The sequence below is a fragment of the Syzygium oleosum genome, unplaced genomic scaffold (assembly GCF_021117445.2).
Source record: "Syzygium oleosum isolate NSW1041296 unplaced genomic scaffold, Sole_v2.1 Sole_v2.57, whole genome shotgun sequence".
Taxonomy (NCBI): Eukaryota; Viridiplantae; Streptophyta; class Magnoliopsida; order Myrtales; family Myrtaceae; genus Syzygium; species Syzygium oleosum.
The window spans coordinates 915,764-935,160 of NW_026607541.1; the positions used below are offsets into that span (position 1 = coordinate 915,764).

At 38.4% G+C, this 19,397-nt stretch overlaps 1 protein-coding gene and 1 pseudogene across 1 annotated transcript; one reads left to right on the plus strand and one right to left on the minus strand.

Annotated features, from left to right (window-relative positions):
* Nucleotides 1-3,422: 3,422 nt before the first annotated feature.
* Nucleotides 3,423-5,430, minus strand: LOC130136987 (pentatricopeptide repeat-containing protein At5g14080-like). Its single transcript, XM_056307656.1, has 2 exons — nucleotides 5,205-5,430; nucleotides 3,423-5,130 (listed from the first exon to the last, which is right to left on the minus strand). The coding sequence occupies exons 1-2, from the start codon at nucleotides 5,428-5,430 to the stop codon at nucleotides 3,449-3,451; spliced, it is 1,908 nt and encodes a 635-aa protein (XP_056163631.1). The 3' UTR covers nucleotides 3,423-3,448.
* Nucleotides 5,431-12,980: 7,550 nt separating this feature from the next.
* On the plus strand, nucleotides 12,981-15,780 carry LOC115667331 (receptor-like protein EIX1; annotated as a pseudogene).
* Nucleotides 15,781-19,397: the final 3,617 nt, after the last annotated feature.

The following is a 19,397-nucleotide window of genomic DNA, read 5'->3' on the forward strand; positions in this document are numbered from 1 at the left end:
GGTTGAAGAATAGGAGTTCTCGGTGAAGAACAGTAGGAAGCAGGGAAGCTTTCTGGGCAGGAAGGTCACGCGCAGGAGGGGATGAAGAAGAAAGAAGAATAATAAAAAAGGAAAAAAGAAACAAAAGAAAAAGAAAGAAAAAGAAAAAAGGAAAACCGAAAGAAAAGAATAAAAAATAGAAAGGAGCAGGGAACGGGGACCCCGGGTCATGTGTCGGGCGGATCGGGTCAGGGGACCCGGTCCGGAATTATTATATTAAAACATTAAAAAATGCTAAATAATTCAAAAATTCAAAAAAAATATTAAAATATTAAAAATTCCAAAAAATTCGAAAATGTTTAAAAACCCAAAAAAATATTAAAAGTCTGAAAAACATTAAAAAAATCAGAAAATTAAAAAATATTAAAAAATTCAAAAAAATTCAAAAAAAAAAAAATCAGAAAATTAGGAGATGTTCGGAAATCGGTTTGGGCTTAATTTCACTAGATTTTAGGTTAAAAACTCAAAACAAAAAAATGAAAAAATGAGAAAAACCCTCTAAAAATTCCCAAAAATCGGATAAGCCATGAGGGCTTTACTTTAGGGCTTTTGATTGCCTTTTCTTTTTTTAGAGACGATGCTAGGTCACTTGTTGCTTGTTTTCCTTGTGATTATTTGGTTGCGCGCCTTTAATTTATTGGTTGGTATTTTCTATTTTTAGCATGGTTAGACGGAATTTTAGCTTTTTCGATAGGCTGTCTAGTACGTTAATTTGCAAGTAATCAAGTTTAGGTACCGAAAGGGCACTAGTAGATCGCTAGTGTAATCAAGTCTCCGTACCCATTGAATCTCTGGTTCGTAGAAGTGAAGCATTCCTCTCGTGTTTCATTTGGGTGTCTAATCGGCCTACCAAAATCGATTAGTGGCGACTCCTAGATAAAATTGATTTGCATGTTAACAACTTAAACTTAAGTCGCGAATTGGTATGGGCTTGGGAGAGCTCGAGCTAGGTTTAACTTAGTAATCCATTAGCCAAACCACCTTAGGCGGCGGGGCCGGTTCGGGGAGGTCGCGACATTATGCTGTAAATTTGGAAACTCATTTATCTGCTTTCCAACGTATTTGTCCTTTTTACTTGACTGATAGAATACGTACATTGCAGCTACCTCTCCAATTGGTGGGCTTCCTTCCATGAAATGAAGTGTTCGGCCATGATTGCACTGCAACGTAACGGCGCGGTTATCCGAGAAGGATAAAGGGATAATGACACAAACAGTCTCTGAACTTTGGCTTAATGTGCAATTTGGTCCCTGAACTTTTAATTTGTTCAATGTAGTTCCTGAACTTTAACTCAATGTTCAATGCGGTCCTTGAACTTTCAATTTGTTCAACTTGATCCCTGAACTTTTAGTAAATGTTCAATTTAGTCCCTAAAATATATGAAAATATACAATATAGTCCCTGAACTTGAATTAATGGAAGGACTACATTGAACATTTTTATAAAGTTCAGGGACTATATTGAACATGTACCAAAAGTTCAGGGACCATATTGAACAAATTGAAAGTTCAGGGACCATATTGAACATTGGGTTAAAGTTCAAGGACTATATTGAACAAATTAAAAGTTCAGGGACCAAATTGCACATTGAGTCAAAGTTCAGGGACTGTTTGTGTCATTTTCCCAAGGATAAATAACACAAATGATTCCTGATCGAATATGTAATGTGGTCCTTAAATTTCAAATTTGTTTAATGTGATCTTTAAACTTTAGTCCAATGCATAATATTGTCCCTGAAGTTTTAATTTATTCAATGTGGTCTATAAACTATTGATATATGTCTAATTTAGTCCCTGGACTCAATAAACATTTTCAAGCAGTCTAGGACTAGATTGAACATATACCAAATATTTAGGGATCATATTGAATAAATAAATAGTTTATGAACGAATTACACATTGGGCTAAAGTTCAGAGATTATATTGAACAAATTTAAAGTTCAATGACCATATTGCACATTGAACCAAAGTTGATGGACCATTTGTATTATTATAAAAAAAAATTCTTTTTGGAATTCGACCAAAAAAAAAACTCTCAATTTTCAAATGGCCAGCAACTTCATTCGGTTTTTTTTTTATGATTAAGTTAAAAACAAAAACGCAAAGGAAAGGTTGGCTTCAGAAGGTTCTAGAGTCTCACTACAAAAAAACATGATTTTTGCGACGATTTTTGCGACGAAAAATTTGGAAAAATCCGTCGCAAATCGAATTTGCGACGGACAAAAATTCGTCGCAAATTTGCGACGGACAAAAATTCGTCGCAAAATTCGTTGCAAATTTGCGACGGACAAAAATTCGTCGCAAATAATTCGTCGCAAAATTCGTCGCAAATTAGCCACGAACACTATCCATCGCAAAATTCGTCGCAAATTTCGTCGCGAAATTCGTCGCAAAATTCGTCGCAAAATTCATCGCAAATAATTCGTCGCAAATAATGTAGTCGCAAAATTCGTCGCAAATATCGACGCAAATTTCGTCACAAATTTAGTCGCACATTTCGTCGCTAATTATCCGTCGCAAAATTCGTCGCTAATTATTCGTCGCAAAATTTGTCGCTAATTTGCAAAAAAAAATAATTTGGTCAGTAATTTACGACGAACTTATTTGTGGCAAAATACGTCGCTAATTTGCCATAAAAAAATTTTACTTTTGCCATTAACATTATTCATGATCGAATTTAGCGACAATTTTTTATTAATTCTTTAGCGACGAACTCCCCTACGAATATCGTTTAGCGACGAAATTTTATTTTTGCATTGAACTTTTGTAATTTGTGATCGTACGATAAAATCATTTATTTTATTTTTCGATTTTAAACCTAATTAAAAGCAAAATTAATTTTTGAAATTTATATTTAACATTGATTAAGCACTTAATAACATCAAAATATTATAATAATATGAAAATGAAATACATTCATCTACATTTTCCACAAGAATGATAAAAATAAAGAACCAAACTGAAAGGTGCATTCTTCCTCTTCAAGACAGACTTTCTCAATTGAGGAACTATCCAACCAAAAGGCGTTATCAGCCTTGTTATCAGAAAAAAGTTCACAGAATATGTTCTTGGCTCCACCAAGTCTAGCAGCCAAACCTTCTAACTTTCTCCATGTCAAGCCAGTTCAAGATTGGTTCCGATTTAGACGCAGAAGAAACTAGGAATACAAGTTTTGATGAAATACGATTCATCATCAGAGAAGAGTTTTCCCTAATCCATTTCATGTGTTCAAGGGCAAGTCTCACCTCGTCCGCATCATTTAAGTATTTCAGGAAAGTGACAAGGGAGTCTAAATTGCCCAAATCACAATTGAAACGATGGAGCAACTTTGAAGCGGTAACAAAATCACCTGCATCAAGCATGTCAAGACATAGAACCAAGACATTATCTGTTGGTGCAATTATATAAGATCAAGAATACTCAAATTCAGTATTTACCGAGCTCGTCAAAACTTTACCTTTTCTGCAGAGACACAGGATGAATGCACTGAGGACACTACTGGCAAGAGTTGGATCCTGTTCAATACACTTATCGAAAATATTAAAGGCAACTTCAAAGTTTGCTTCTTGACAAAGCCCTTCTATGAGAGATTTGTAGATTGAGGAATCTGGTTCCAACCCGTTCTCCAACATGTGGTAAAACAGCCTCCTCGCCTCTTCAACTTGCCCTATTTCAGAGAACTTCTTGATCAAGATAGTATATGTTCTAAAATCTCCAGAATACCCACTTGAAAACATCTCATCCCACAGCCTTTTTGCTGGACGTATAAGATCTTCCCGACAACATGCTTCCAGAACAGAATTATAGCCAACCACATCTGGGCCCAACCCTTTCTTCTTCATCACCTGAAGGATTCCATAAGCTTCTCTTACTTTTCCAGCCCTGCATAAAAATGAGACCATCACAGTGTAACTCTCCGCATCAGCAAAATAACCACCAGAATCCAAGACTTGATACACCTGCATCAGTACATCAGTTTGGTTGTGCTTGCATAAGTTCCTACACAAATTGCTCAATGTCAAAAGGGTCGGGAACTTTCCCTTCTTAATCATGAACCTAAAGAAGGCGATAGCTGATTGGGGATCATCAGCTGAGATTGTTCCGATCAATGCATTGAGGATATCATCCTCCAGGGGAAAGTCCCCACTAACGATGACTTCACCCAACTCTGAGGCTTCCTTCATTAGTCTTTCAGAAATCAGAGTAAATAAAAACTCTTTATAGTCATTCGCCCTCGGAGCTACTCCTAACTTCCGCTTCAACTTCAAAACTCTCTCTTTCTGCACCACATCACCCATTTCTCGAAAAGCTTCCGCAACAATTCTATACGCCATAAAATCAGGTTTGCAGCTTCTACTTCTCAGCTCGTCCAGCACCCAAAGAGCCTCTGATACCCTTGAAGCTTGACAAAGACCATGAACTACCAAAACGGCAATAACTGACCCGTTAATCCCTGCATTACGCCTCCTAACTTCATCTAACGCGCTCAGAACCTCGGAAATTTCCCCATTACCACAAAACTTCCACAAGAACACGCCCAATCCCAGAGTGCTCAAACGAACACCCCACTGCATCATTTCATCGAACACCTTCCTTGCATTATCGATATACCCATCAGACGCGAGGGCAGCCAGAAGCAAGTTACACACGTCGGGCCCAACGTCCCCAACTAACGAACCAATCTCGCTGAAAACCAAAAACCCGTCGTGGGTCCTCTTGTTCCTGACGAAACAGGCGATGACGTGCCCGTATGCCGAGGCGTCGAGGCTGATCCCGCGGGCCCTGACCCGCTTCAACAGGGCCTCGACGGCGTTGGACTGTCGGGAAGCGGAGAGGGACTTGAGGACGGAGCGGTACGTGAGGGGGTCGTGAGCGAAGCCGGGCTGCTGGGAGGCCCAGTCGAAGAAGCCGAGGGCGAGCGAGAGGTGGGGGATCAGGAAAGGGTCGATCACGCGGGCGACGAGCTGAGGGGTGAGCAGGTCGCGGCAGCCGAGACGGTGGAGAGCTTGCTCCGTCCATGTGCGCGCCGAGACGGTGCGGGTGGAGGCTGAAATGAGAGCTCTGCTTATTCTTCGCCGCGCTCGATTTCCTCCTCCTCATCTTGGGCACGCCCTGTTTCTCCACGGAGCACCCTCCTTTCGGATTCTCCTCGCTCTCTCTCCTCGCTCTCCTTCCCTTTCGGGGGGGCGTCGTCGTCCCCGTCGTCATCTTCGGCCGAGGCCTCCTCGTCGGAAGCCTCGGCCTCCTCCTCCTCCGGAGCGGCGATCTCTCGGTCCTCTTGATCTGCCTCCTCCACCTCTGATTTCTCGGGGAGCTCCTCCTCCTTGCCCTCGACGGGGGGAGGAGCCGCCGCCCCTTCGGGCTCCGCGGCCTCTAGGGCTCCGGAGGCCATGGGCGAGGAGGAGTCGCGGGAGGAAGCGCGAGCGCGAGAAGGAGAAGGAGAAGAGGGAGAGAGAGGGAGAACAGTGAGCGAGAGAGAGAGAAATTGGGGGTAAGGGCGGGGCTTTGGGGCGCACTTTTTTTAATTAAATTTGCGACCAACTTCATATTTCGTCGCAAATTTTAGCGACGAACCTTTTCAGTTCGTCGCTAATTTGCGACGAACCTTATGTTCGTCGCAAATTTTTGCGACGGAAACAAAATCCGTCGCAAAAATTTGCGACGGATTTTGTATCCGTCGCAACGGATTTCTTTTCCGTCGCAAATTTTTGCGACGGATTTTGTTTCCGTCGCAAAATTTTGCGACGGATTTTTTTTTCCGTCGCAAAATTGCGAAGGATTTTGTTTCCGTCGCAAAAATTTTGTTTTGCGACGGATTTTTTTTTTCGTCCCAAATTTTTGCGACGGACTTATTTTTCCGTCGCAAATTTGCGACGGACTTATTTTTCCGTCATAAATTTGCGACTGATTTTGGGACAGATTCCAAAAATAAAGAGCATTTTCTAAATCTTGCGACGGATTTATTTTCCGTCGCTAATTTGCGACGGAAGTGATCTTCGCGGCACATGGCGCCCATTTTTTCAAATCCGTCGCTAATTTGCAACGGAATTACCGACGGAAATGTTTATACCGACCAATTTTTCGAATCCGTCGCTAATTCCATCGGAACTTTGAGTAGATATGCTTCTTACAATGACACATTACTCATATTTGACGAATTAGTAAATGTCATGATCTAATTCATCTAAGGGCGGCAAGTTTGGTGATTTTTTTTTTTCATTAGAGCAGCGGAGGAATGTCAAACAACCACGGGAGGTTGTTGCGAAATGGGCCGATGTGACTAGCATTACGAGCACTGTGGAGAAACATGACTGATGTGGATGTCGTTGTTACAAACAGACTCGATTGACGCTTTCTCAAATAACAATAGGGCTCTGATACCAAGTCAAGAATGTGATAAAAAAAATTAAGAGCAATATATATATATATATCATTGTCAAATGAAGAGTACACGAACCTATTTATCGGTTTTATAGGATGACTATCTAAAAGGGAAAATATCAATTACAATCAATTAAACGAAATATAGGGAATCTTCTAAATATTTCTCTAATGGAATGCATGTCCTCTATTCACTCATCATTCGGATGTAACCCTTTAGAAATAATTCATCTAATTGGTTAGATCAAACTGGTTAGGTCTAAATAAGAATATCTCTTTTATATGATCTCCTATAGATATCCCCATATAGATATATTGACTTTACATTTCATATATCCACTCGATTCAGATCTATTTGAAAATTGCTATAATTTATTTACCCATATATTTAGGCATACATAAGAGCTACGTGCGGAGGAAACCGCCATATTCAACTAAATAGATATCTGCGTTATCTATATCTAAGTCTTGAAAAAAAGAAGAAGATAAGATTTGCACCTATCGAATCTAAAAAAGCTTATTTGGGACGAGAACATTTTAAGAGATTATCTAATATCTTGAGTTTATAATAGATGTTCTTATCTAATTTGAATTTGTAATATCTAATCTCTCTTAGAATTGGACGTGTAGCAAATCGTCCAATCTCTTTTGAATTTGAACTTGTGACAATCATCCAATTCGTCTCTACTTTCATCGCAAAATGGTAAATTTTGTTGCACAAATTAGCGACGGAAAATAAATCCGTCACAAAATTTGTCGCAAATTTGCGACGGAAAATTAGTCGTCACTAATTTGCGACGGAATTAGCGACGAAAATTTTCCGTCGCAAATTTGCGACGAATTTTGCGACGGATTTATTTTCCGTCGCAAATTTGCGACGCATTTTGTGACGGATTTATTTTCCGTCGCTAATTTGCGACGGAATTTTTCCGTCACTAATTTGTGACGAATTTTGCGACGGATTTATTTTCCGTTGCAAATTTGCGACGGAATTTGCGACGGATTTATTTTCCGTCGCTAATTTGTGAGTGAAAATTGATCCGTCGCAAAATCCGTCGCAAATTTGCGACGAAAATTACGTCGCAAATTTGCGACGGAATTAGAAATCCGTCGCAAAGTTTGTCGCAAATTAGCGACGAAAAATTTTCGTCGCAAATTTCCGTCGCAAAATTCATATTTTTTTGTAGTGTCTGTCATGTAACGTGACATAACTTGGTAGGTGAGAACATGACTTTCACCAGTTCTCAGAGTATGACTTCGTAGAAATGAGCGACATTGCGACTGCGAACGACATCTTTGTCCTAAACAATTGGAACCTTTGAATTAGTACCTGCAGCTCGGCTCAATCAAAACTTAGCTGCGATCTACATACTTATCACATTCTAAAACCTCCAAATCCCTAGTATTCCCAATCATCAATTGAAAAAGTATTTTCTATACGACTTAGCTTTGCATTTCTTAGGTGCAATCTTTGCTCAATCTTTCATTCATTTCACTTCACTCACGTTTACATTAAACCCCTTTTAAGATGACCCGTGATAAAAATGGGTATTGACACTCTTATTCTAGGTTATTCAATTCCAGAGATATGCGTCACTGCAACGGCTATGGAATTAGAGTTCTGCTTTTTTCACAACGATGGAAGATTGCTGTTGAAGCTTCAAGTAATAAAGAAGTTGTGCACATTTTTCTCCGATGTTTCTATCTTTCTTTCCTGGTGGTTATAAAAAACATAGAAAGAAAGTTGACGTATATGTTTAATCTAGAATGAGGAACGGTCCAACGTTATTTGCTTTCACATGTCGCGCTCAAGACTCTCCCACTTTTTCTCTTTCTATTTGTTCGGTAATCAAAAATAAATATTACTTTTGCTCTTGTCTGAAGAAAAAAGAGGTATATGTATAATGCAGAATGATGACTGACAAAACGTTATGAGATAAAAATTTCAGTTTATATTGACTAAGAAGTCATGTCACCTACTGCATTATTGTCAATTGTGAACTTATAATTGACATCTCTTATCTTTAAGAGAATATTCGGGAAAAGTACATAAAAAGCTCTAAACCTATTGCATTAGTACCAATTTAGTCTTAAACATTTCAACTGGATCAATTTATTCCTAAACTTTTTCTTATTAGTACAAATTCCGTCCATCCGGCCAATTTGGGTTAGAAATTGTTGACGTGATTGCCAACCATCCTACGTGACACAGGCGGCCAGTGCTGACGCGGATATTTTTTTCATATTAATTTTTTTGAATTTTGAATTTTTTCTTTATTTTTTTTCCTTTTTTTTTGCCGTTGGCCAGCCGGCGAGGCCAACCCTCACCCAGGACAAGGCGGCCTCACCAGGCCTTGCCATGGCCTGGGTGAGGGTCGACCTCCTTGATGCGAGGTTAACCCTCGCCCTCACCCTCGCCTAGGCAGGGGTCGCTAGGTGAGGGTCGGCCTTGCTAGATTTGGCGAGGGGGACCTCGCCAACGCTTGCCCTTGTCCAGGCGAGGCCAACCCTCGTCGGCCATGGCTTGTGACCGGTGGCCGGGCCGACGACCGGCCACTAGCGAAAAGAAGGGAATGCGAAAAAAAAATTATTAAGAATATATAAGAATGTCAACATCAGTGTTTTGCTACCTAAATTAGTTAGATGTACTGAATTAGTATCGATGTGAAAATTTTTTAGATTAAATTGGTTCGATTAAAAGATTTATGATTGAATTAGTATCAATGCAATATGTTTAGGATTTTTTAGCATGTTTTCTGAGAATATTCCATATGACATACATATTTTACGTAGAATGAGGACTGGTTCGACTTTATTCACTTTCACATTGCGCGCTCAAGACTCTCCCAGTTCTTCTCTTTCTTTTTGTTTGGTCATAAAAAAAATATTTCTTTTGCTCTTCTCCAATAAAATAAGATGTATATGTTTAATATAAAATCATGACTAGCCTGACGTTGTGAGCCAAAAATTTCACTTTATGTTGACTAAGAAATCATGTCACACTATTGTCAATTGCGTGAGTGTTACATTATTTCACCAGTTTGAGTCCGTTAGGGAACCTAACCCGATTGGAGGACGTAGACCAGTCCGTGAATTGTAGGGATAATAAGGTGTTCAAGTCAAATCCGGAATAATTTAAATTGACGGTGAAAAGTGGTCTTGAAATAAGTTACTGTATATGTTTAGGGCGGAGCTATTTCCACTCCCATTTTGGCTAAGACACTCCTTTTTTCAGTTAAATGACTGGAATACCCTCTCTCTCTTCAATTTATTGTTTCTTTTTTTATCAAGCTAATAAAAAAAAACTGCCTTAATTAATTTCTATCATCTCTCTTTTGAGTTTCACAATACAAATGCTCCATTATGCTTGACAGAATATCATCTTATCATGCATTATTTCACTTTACTAGGAGAAAGTTATTAAATTTAATTTTTCGTGTCATATTTTTAATCACAAAAGTTACATATATATGACGGCTTATAAGCACACAATTATTTGCCTATTTTTAATAAATAGTTTAAGACTATATTTCAAAGTTGAAGCTTACAATTCAATCTAATTATCTAGCCAATTTTGATCAACAACGGAAAAGAAAAATTGATCAAAATATGGAAAAATAATCAAATATTAAATATGTTTATGTTTAGTTCATATCTAAATATTAAAAAAAAAAGCACAAAAAGGAAAAAAAGGGAACTTCTTGTTGCTCTACTCCTACCATGAAGAAAGTAAGTAATATCGATTATAAATTCAATCTAATAGCAAGCGGATCAAAACTTTAAAATAGGTTTCTTTTTAAAACTTTCATTTATAATAAGCTGATGTTAGCTTAAAAGTAAAGAATGTGTAATAAGATTCTCAACCCCATCTTGAAATACAAATTAAAATGTTTAACTTTAAAACTCCACAAATTTATTACAGAAAACACCTACAAGGTCAAGATTGGCTAGATATATAAATTGAATTTTAATTTCCAACTTTGAAATAAAATGTTGCTCAAATTATTTGATAAAAAACAGGCAATTAACTATGTGTTAATATGCCTTATAGCCATCATAAATGGAAATTTATAATAGTCTATGTAGCTTTTCTGATTAAAAATATATTAAAATTAACAAACTTCTCTAGCCAAACAAAATGCAAGATAAGATGATATCTTGTTGAGAATAATTGAGTTTTTGTATTGTGAAACTAACAAATGAAATGACAGAAATAAAGGCAATTTTGTCGGTCAGTCGAACAGACAAAGAAACAATAAATTGAACAGAGAGGGAGAGAGAGGGGGTATTTTTGTCGTTTAACTAAATAAAGGAGTATTTTAGCCAAAATGGAAGTGGAAATAGCGCCGCCCGTTTGTTTAATATAAAATCATGACTAGCCTGACGTTGTGAGCCAAAAATTTCACTTTACGTTGACTAAGAAATCACGTCACACTATTGTCAACTGCAAAAGTGTTACATTATTTCACCGGTTTAAGTCCGTTATAGAACCTAACCCGATTGGAGGATGTAGACCGGTCCGTGTATTGTAGGGATAATTAGGTGTTCAAGTCAAATCCAGATTAATTTAAATTGACGGTGAAAAGTGGTCTTCAAATAAGGAAGTTACTGATTTTCTTTTATCTCTTGGGCACAAAGGATTTGTTTTTATTCTGTTGGACAATATAAACATTCACTCCTCGACCAGTTTGACCGATCAAGATATGGTCTTTAACAAAAGGATATTGGCCGCTAGGACAAAATCGCACTGTGGCTGATTAAAAGGAAATAGGCAAGTGCGTGGGTTCATTCCGATTCTTTCAAGCCGCGAGCAAAGAAAAATAAAATCGCACAATGAAGCTCTTTCTCTTGGCCGCACAACATTGGGATATTTGTGTCGTGAATTTTACGTCCAATTGATTTATTTATTTGTAAACAGTGTGAATTTAAGCTCAATTTAGGTGTGAAAAACATTTAAGTATATGAGCGATCACAATTCTGATTCTCCGATTATTAGTGGATTATTTGCTGCTATTTCCCTATGAGGACTATGTACCAACTCTCAAATCGAACCATGAAAATCTCTAATATCCTTTATTATTCTTCGTTTATTTTTCTAGTGATTTTGCATTGATTTACTTGCAAGATCCGGTTAGTTTCCGCTTTAATTTTACAACACAGAGGATATTCCGTATGACATACATATCGATTTTTGTTTTGGTCATTAAAAAAAATACTTCTCTTGCTCTTCTCTGATAAAATAAGATATGATTAACGTAAAATGATAACTGGCCCAACGTTATGAGCCAAAAATTTCAGTTTATATTGACTAAGAAGTCATGTCACCTGCTGCACTATTGTCTATTATGAACTCATAAGTGACATCTCTCAGCATTCAGAGAATATTCCATATGACATAAAAAACGTTTGGACCAAGTCGATATGAACCATTAGACATAATTGTGAAACCCACATGGTTAGCGATTCAGATAAACATGTTTTACATGATCCATATAACATGCACTATTTTATCATATTAGCTTACAGCGTTGTCTTTCTTTTTAATTTGTCATCAATTTGTTGCAATGGCATGTCATCGGATTCACCAACACATGCACATTAAAGAACAGTAAGAAATCGTTATTCGTGACCTTTGGAACAAAGAAAATTTAACTACTTGAAACATATGTGAGTTTTATTATGTTGAAACATATGTGCGTTTATTATGTCGGAATTGATGGAAAATAACGAGCAATATAGGCAAATGCAAATCTTAAAAAGGAAGAATGAAGAACCTTTTCTCGAAGGAAATAGACCCCAGATCAGTTCTTAACTTTGCCGAAAAAGGTGAACATCACATAGGGCAGAGTCAACTTCCAAAGCTTTAAATCTAAGACAGGAGAAAATTTTGCTGAAAAGGAAATTAAGATAGCTTTGGCGTCGTCCGATGTTTACTTTCTTGGCTCATTGCCAACATATAACATTTTCTAGTCTCCCAAGTTTCATATCGAAGAGAAAGACCTCATAAAGCGTTCACAGTCTCATCTCAAATGGTCACTACTTAAAAGACCCTATTGCCTCAAGAGGCGATGAAATGGATCTATCAGGTCTATTCAACATTAGCCTCACGATAAGATCTTGGTTGATGAAACGAATGAGTGGAATATACCTACAGATTCAGAGACAAATGCCCACTTTAAGTAATACAGCTTTGATCATGAGAGCAGAAAGGGAAAGGAAAAGAAAAAGGGAACCCATCAAAATCTGAAACTGTTGCCTCCGTCTCATGGATAACTCACGCATTTCAGGGTCCCATATTACCGACGTGGACTGCTTCTAATCATGCCAAAAACTATCTTATATAAAGATTAAATCTTGACCATAGGACGGGTCTTGCATGACTAGGAAATTTTGAGTCGCTTTAGGTGGCCGGCAATCTAGAAAAGGACTTCGAAAAGTTGTTAAGCCCTCAGTTTTATTTTCTTTTGTTTTGTGAATCAACAAAAAAACTAATGTCTTCAATAAGGGAGGTGTTTTTTTGGCCATTATAAATGGCAGATTCCAGGTTCATTCTAAACAACAATGGCGTCCCACTTCTACACTAGCTTTGCGCCTTCACTCTTTGGTGCACTCTTTGTCGTTCAAGTCTTGAAATTCTGTCATTCCAAAGCCTTACCAAATGTAAGCTGCATTGGCACTGAGAGGGAAGCTCTTCTGAAGTTCAAGCAGGATCTCATCGATCCTTCAAGACGGCTGGGGTCTTGGACCGGCAAGGGTTGTTGCGAGTGGAAAGGACTCAAATGTAGCAAGGAGACTGGTCACATCTTGAAACTCGATCTTCGTAATGCCTGTGATGTTTCAGATGAGTGCAGCTTGGGAGGTACGATGCATCCTGCTTTAAACGAACTGAAGTATTTGAAGTATCTAGACTTCAGTTTCAATAGCTTTTCAACTGAAAAAACCCGAGAGTCCTTAACTTCTCTTCAGAAACTGGAGTATCTCAATCTCTCATATGCGGGCTATGGGCCTATTTCCAATCAACTTAGTAACCTTTCTAGCTTAAGGTACTTGGATCTTAGTGGGTGGATTTGGTGGGAGCCCTCTTTAAGAACAGAGAACCTCCGATGGCTATCAACATTTTCTTACTTGAAGTACTTGGACCTGTCTTATGTCCCCCTTCTCAACCCCAAAGGATGGTTAAGTCCTATAAACATGCTTTCCTCCTTGGAGGTTTTAATATTGAGGAAATGTGGTTTGGATGATGCTTCTACCTCTCTGCCCGTCAATTTCACCTCTCTTAGATTCCTTGATTTGAGTCAAAACTCCATGAATTCATCTATTCCTCCTTGGTTTCAAAACTTCAGCAAACTTGAATATCTTGATTTAAGTGATAATGGCCTCCAAGGCATATTCCCCACCGTCATCCTTGAAAATAGTCAGACGCTTAGATTCCTTGATGTCTCTTCAAATAGGATGGAAGGTGAACTTCTGAAAAACTTGAGCATTTTCTGCGACCTGCATGTACTAAGTTTGTCTTCTAACAAATTTAGTGGGGGAATTTCCGACACCGAAGACGGTGCTTTCATTTGTGGCCAAAGTAACCTGAAACAATTTCAGTGGTCACTTACCCAATCAATTTGAGAATTTCAAAGATCTCGAATTTCTTTATCTTTCACAAAACTCGATTTCTGGTCCTATTCCCACTACCGTGGGCCAACTATCATCTCTGAGAATGTTGTACCTTCCTTTTAACAAATTGAGCAGGAACATTCCAGAAAGTATAGGGCGAATATCAAATCTAGAGGTGATTGACATTGGTAATAATCAATTAAATGGAACTGTCAGTGAACTTCACTTTGCAAATCTCACCAGCTTGACCATGTTGAGATTTTATTCGAACGAGCTTGTTATAAATGTTAGCGCATCTTGGGTTCCTCCTTTCCAAATTCAAGAGATTCTCATGTCAAGTTGCAAAGCGGGACCAGAATTCCCAAACTGGCTACGAACGCAGAGAAACATCTTGGCATTAAACATGTCAAATGCTAGCATCTCTGATGAAGTTCCCCATTGGCTACCTGAAGTTCTATCTAACATTTAAGAGTTGGATCTCTCGAATAACATGCTCAGAGGCAACATCTCCCGAATTATTGGAAAAAAGATGTCCCTATTAAAGCAAGTATCACTTGCTGGAAATAACCTTAGTGGTGGAATTCCAAATTCATTATGCATGTCAAATGAATTGTCTTTTCTTGATCTCTCTAAGAACCAACTGTATGGGAAACTTCCGCGATGTTGGAGGAAGTCGCAAGCAATTTTGGAATGGATTTTATTGGCAGACAACAAGTTAAATGGTCAGATTCCAGACTCTTTATGTCATTTGGAGCAATTAAAAGTTCTAGGCCTACATGAAAATGGCTTGAACGGAGTGCTTCCAAAATGTTTACTAAAGCTACATTTGGTAATCCTCGATCTCAGTGATAATCAATTCACTAGTAGAATTCCTCCATTTGGTAATCCTATATCATTTGAGATAATCGATCCTGGGAGAAATTACATCACCGGTGACATTCCTGTGCAGCTATGCCATCTTGCTAATCTCCAGTATTTAAGCCTAAAAAATAACAACCTTTCCGGAGGCATTCCTCATTGTTTCAACAACTTCTCGCGAATGTGGTCCAATTCCACTTTGTATTACAGATCCATTAAGGGGTTTTCCATGATGGTTGATGAAAAAGGAACAAGCAGAGAATTTTCCAACACACTCCCTTATATATTTTCCATTGACCTATCAAGCAACACATTAGATGGACAAATTCCGGAAGGGCTGATGATGCTTGCTCGACTTCAGAATTTGAACCTCTCTCAAAATAAGCTAATCGGAAAAATCCCTTCAGATATTGGCGACTTAAGGTATTTAGAATCCCCGGATTTATCCAATAATAGTATATCAGGGGAAATTCCTCCTAGCATATCCAATTTATTCTTTCTAAGTCATTTGGATCTTTCCTTCAACAATTTATCCGGTCGGGTTCCATCAGGCAATCAGCTAAGCACTCTGGACAATCAATCTAGTTATCGTGGCAACGATGGACTTTGCGGAGCTCCTCTTTTGAAAGATTGTCCCGGAGATGAGCATAATAATATGGGCAGACAAGATGGTCACAATTTGAGCGAAGATGAGTGTAATAAAGAAGATTGCATTGTTGTTGGGTTCTACTCGGGATTGGGACTAGGTTTCATGGTGGCATTCACGGGATTCTACAGCATATTACATTTCAAACAATCTTGGAGGATCTCCTATACACGAGCAGTGGATAGGATGATCGAGAAATTGTTGATTGCGAGGATGATGCCCATGCATGAATACACAGTTATTAAGTAAGTAAGATCATTCTCTCTCTCTCATGATTCATATATTCTTTTCCTCGGACTCATTTATTTTGTTGATAGATGTTGCTAATCAATTCTAGCATTTGTCCTCACATTTGTGAGCCGCAGGTGACACCTTGCATGAAAGTACAAATTGGCTTAACCAATTCCGGAGACGTGCGCCACAGCAACTGCCATGAAACTGGCACTCTTTTTCTCTATGATAGAAGATTGCTATTGAAGCTTCTAAGTAATAAATAAGTTGTGCTCATTGTTCTCCAACATTTCTCACTTTCTTTCCATTTAGATGTAAACACAAAAAAAATTTCTCTTGCTTTTGTCCTATAAATTAAGATGTATATATTTATTGTAAAATGAGCTGAATATGTGAGCCAAACCCCGTGGGACGAGTCTACGGTTCCCTAGAGTAAAAATTACACTGTTTCGTACTGATTGCATGTGAAAAGCGTCGATAACTATCCAAACATGTTAGCAACAAAATTTGACCGGCAATGTGCTCGGTCGACACCACATTGATACATTACCAACACTTCCATGAAAGAATAAATATGTACCAGATTCTCATAATTTACCAACTATTTCAATGATTTATCAACATTTACTAAACTAAATCCATCTTCCGGTGAATGGCAAGCAATCCAATGACAGGGTTATGGTATTTCACCGGTAGGGGTACTTAAGAAAAGGCATATTATTTTAGGATTACCAAAATTATTTCCACGATTCACAAGTTTGATAATTTTATCGATCAAATATTTGACGGTCGATGTCTTAGTTCTTCCTTATTTTTCAATTTAACGTTAATTAATACTCATCGCAATAAATATCAATTCCAATTTTTCAAGGTGATCGAGTTAAGTAACAGACATAGCTACATGACCAACAAACGGATCACAATTAACCCAAGAAAATCCTTGGAATTAAGGTCATACGTAAGATTTTGGCAAAAGAAAAAAGGAGATTACGCTGTAAGAAATGAGACCTAATTTTTAAGTGCAACAAGGCGGTGAAAGTAATGTCATAAACAACATTTCAGGTCACAATCCTTGCACATAATTGAATAATTTGACAAATAATGTTGTCATGGCATTAATGGTCTAATATATGGGGGCTTGAGAAAAGGTGATCAATGGACGGGTCTAGACTGGGCAAGGTCTTTCCCAAGTCCGCCCATTGTGAAGCTTTCATATACAAATCTTCCAGCAGCGCCTGATTTGGCTAGGGCTTAATTAGGCTAGGTCGGACTTACTCACTAAATGGCCTTATCCAAACTTGGCCAAAAATGGCTTCGGGCCCTTGTAGCTCGGCTCCGGCATAGCAAGTCCGCGGACTGCAGATGCGGTCTAGACTTTGAACCCAAATTTGTTGCGGGTTAGGGTCAAAAGATCACATTCATACTAAAACAAATGTTTTGACTAAAACCTCAATTTCTTGGTCTTGTTGAAGTATTTAACTATTTTGAGTGAGCTTAAACTGCTATAGGTATTAATAGACGTGTTTTGAGTAGCTAGGAACAAGACTGCAGCAAAGTACGTGAGAATAGCAAAACGATTACGCAGGTGACAAGTATTTGACGCAAATTCTCTTGTCCCTATACTATTTACTTTTTGCATACTAGTTCAGCATAGGCATCACGAAACCTTTTAATGGTGATATATCTTTGATACTTAAGTTTGGAAATCGATTAAAATTTCAATGCCAACCAATTCACCGGTTCCCTCTTAGATTGTCATAAGTAGCATCTCATCCAAGGCACGAAATAAAAACCCTCTATCCCCCACCTTCGGTATGCCTCTACCACCGCCGCGAACCTCAAGTCGCGCCTCCGTCACATACCCGTAGTCATGTCCTAATCATCATCATCTACATCCCAATCATTGTTAATTTCTCGTCACAGGAAGACAGTTGACGGAGGGGGTATTGAGTGACCTTGAACTTGAGCACAAAAGGTCATGGCCGCAGCGAGCAGCGACGCAGCCTTAGCCGGTGAAGAACTCTGGGGAGGCTCGACAGCAAGGGCTAGGTGGTTTCGGAGGCATGTGCTTCGGTTTACGTGGTTTGGATTGAGGTTGGTGGCAACAATGTGGCAGAAATAGCGGGGCGAGGATGGGCGGAGGGAGCAGGGAAAAAGGGTAGATCTTGGCTGCTGTCCAGTGGAGTAATAATCCAAATTTCTAAAGATTTCAGTCCTTTCTATAAAAGCTTAATGTTCTTGGCGAAGAGTCACTAAAATAGATGAAAAAAAAAAATTCAAAAAGCTTGTTGACTCCTCCAAATTTCCTGCCAAAATTTGAAGTATTGTTCGGATTTTAAAATGTTATGAAAAGATTATATGTCACTCTACATGTCAATATTTATATGTTGTGAAGATTTCAAGTGTTTTAGGTAAATCAATAACGTCAAAATAGATTTGAATAGAAACAGTAAAAAGTAAAAGCCAATTTAGACACATCCTAAACTATTAAGGATTCATATGCATCATCAAGAGATGTTGCAACGAAAAAGTTATAATGAGAACAATAAAATTATTAAGACCTAAATTTTTACCTAAAGATCTTTGATTAATTTTATAAAAAAATTTCAATCGAAATCATTGACAACGACAAAATTTGACTCCGACACAAAAATATCGAAATTGTATGTCGATATTTTTGCATTTACATTTTTACTGCATATAGATATCAGAGACATTTTTTTGCTTAAACATAGCACGTCCGCATCAAATGGAACATAGGTCCGGTTGTGGATTTCATTCAAATTGGCCCGACGTGGGAAATGAGCTTAGAATTGAGATGAAAGGGACCCTGAACTCATTTGAATTTCCAAGACCAACCCCCCTGCGCCTGGCCCCAATGGCAATTTCGACCACTCCCTCCTTTCTTTTTGCTTGGCGGAAAAAAATGTATGTGCAATGCTTGTGTAGTGTCATATTTAGGAAAGTTAAAAACACAAGGGGAGGGAATTCAGCTTAATACAATGGATTAATACCACAAAAAACCCCAAAGTGGTATACCTGTAACAATTTTACCCTCTATTAGTTTTCGATAAATTTTATCGTTAAATTTCTGAGTTGGACGACACATGGCAGTTGACGAGTATACCAGTTTGGAGTTTTACACTCCGTTAGGTATACCAGTTTATGATTTTTCGTGGTATTAATCCAATTTAACAGAGGGTAAATTGATCACAAATATACCAATTTGGGGTAAATTTGTCACAGGTATACCAGTTTGGGGTTTGTCATTGTATTAAGCCTGATACAAGAGAGGAAAGATGAGAAAAAAAAAATCAAATCGTATGAATACGCAAATTGGCAATATGTTGAACCGCTTATACAGCATATATACACGGCCAAAGGACCGAGAATGCGGTCGCGGTCACACCCTCACATTCAGCCATGAAAGAACTCTCACTCACGCACGCTCAGGCAAGAAGACCTTCAGCAAAAGCGTGAAAACACCGGCTGAATGTGATTGGTGAAAGGAATTCAGTCAAAGAAAAAGCACAAGTGGAACTCGCGGGACAAGAGCAGCCGTATTGAATTGTGCCCGGGAAAGGTGGTCCACCCGTTCCAGCAAGGAAGCAAGCAACCGGGAATCCATTTTTTTG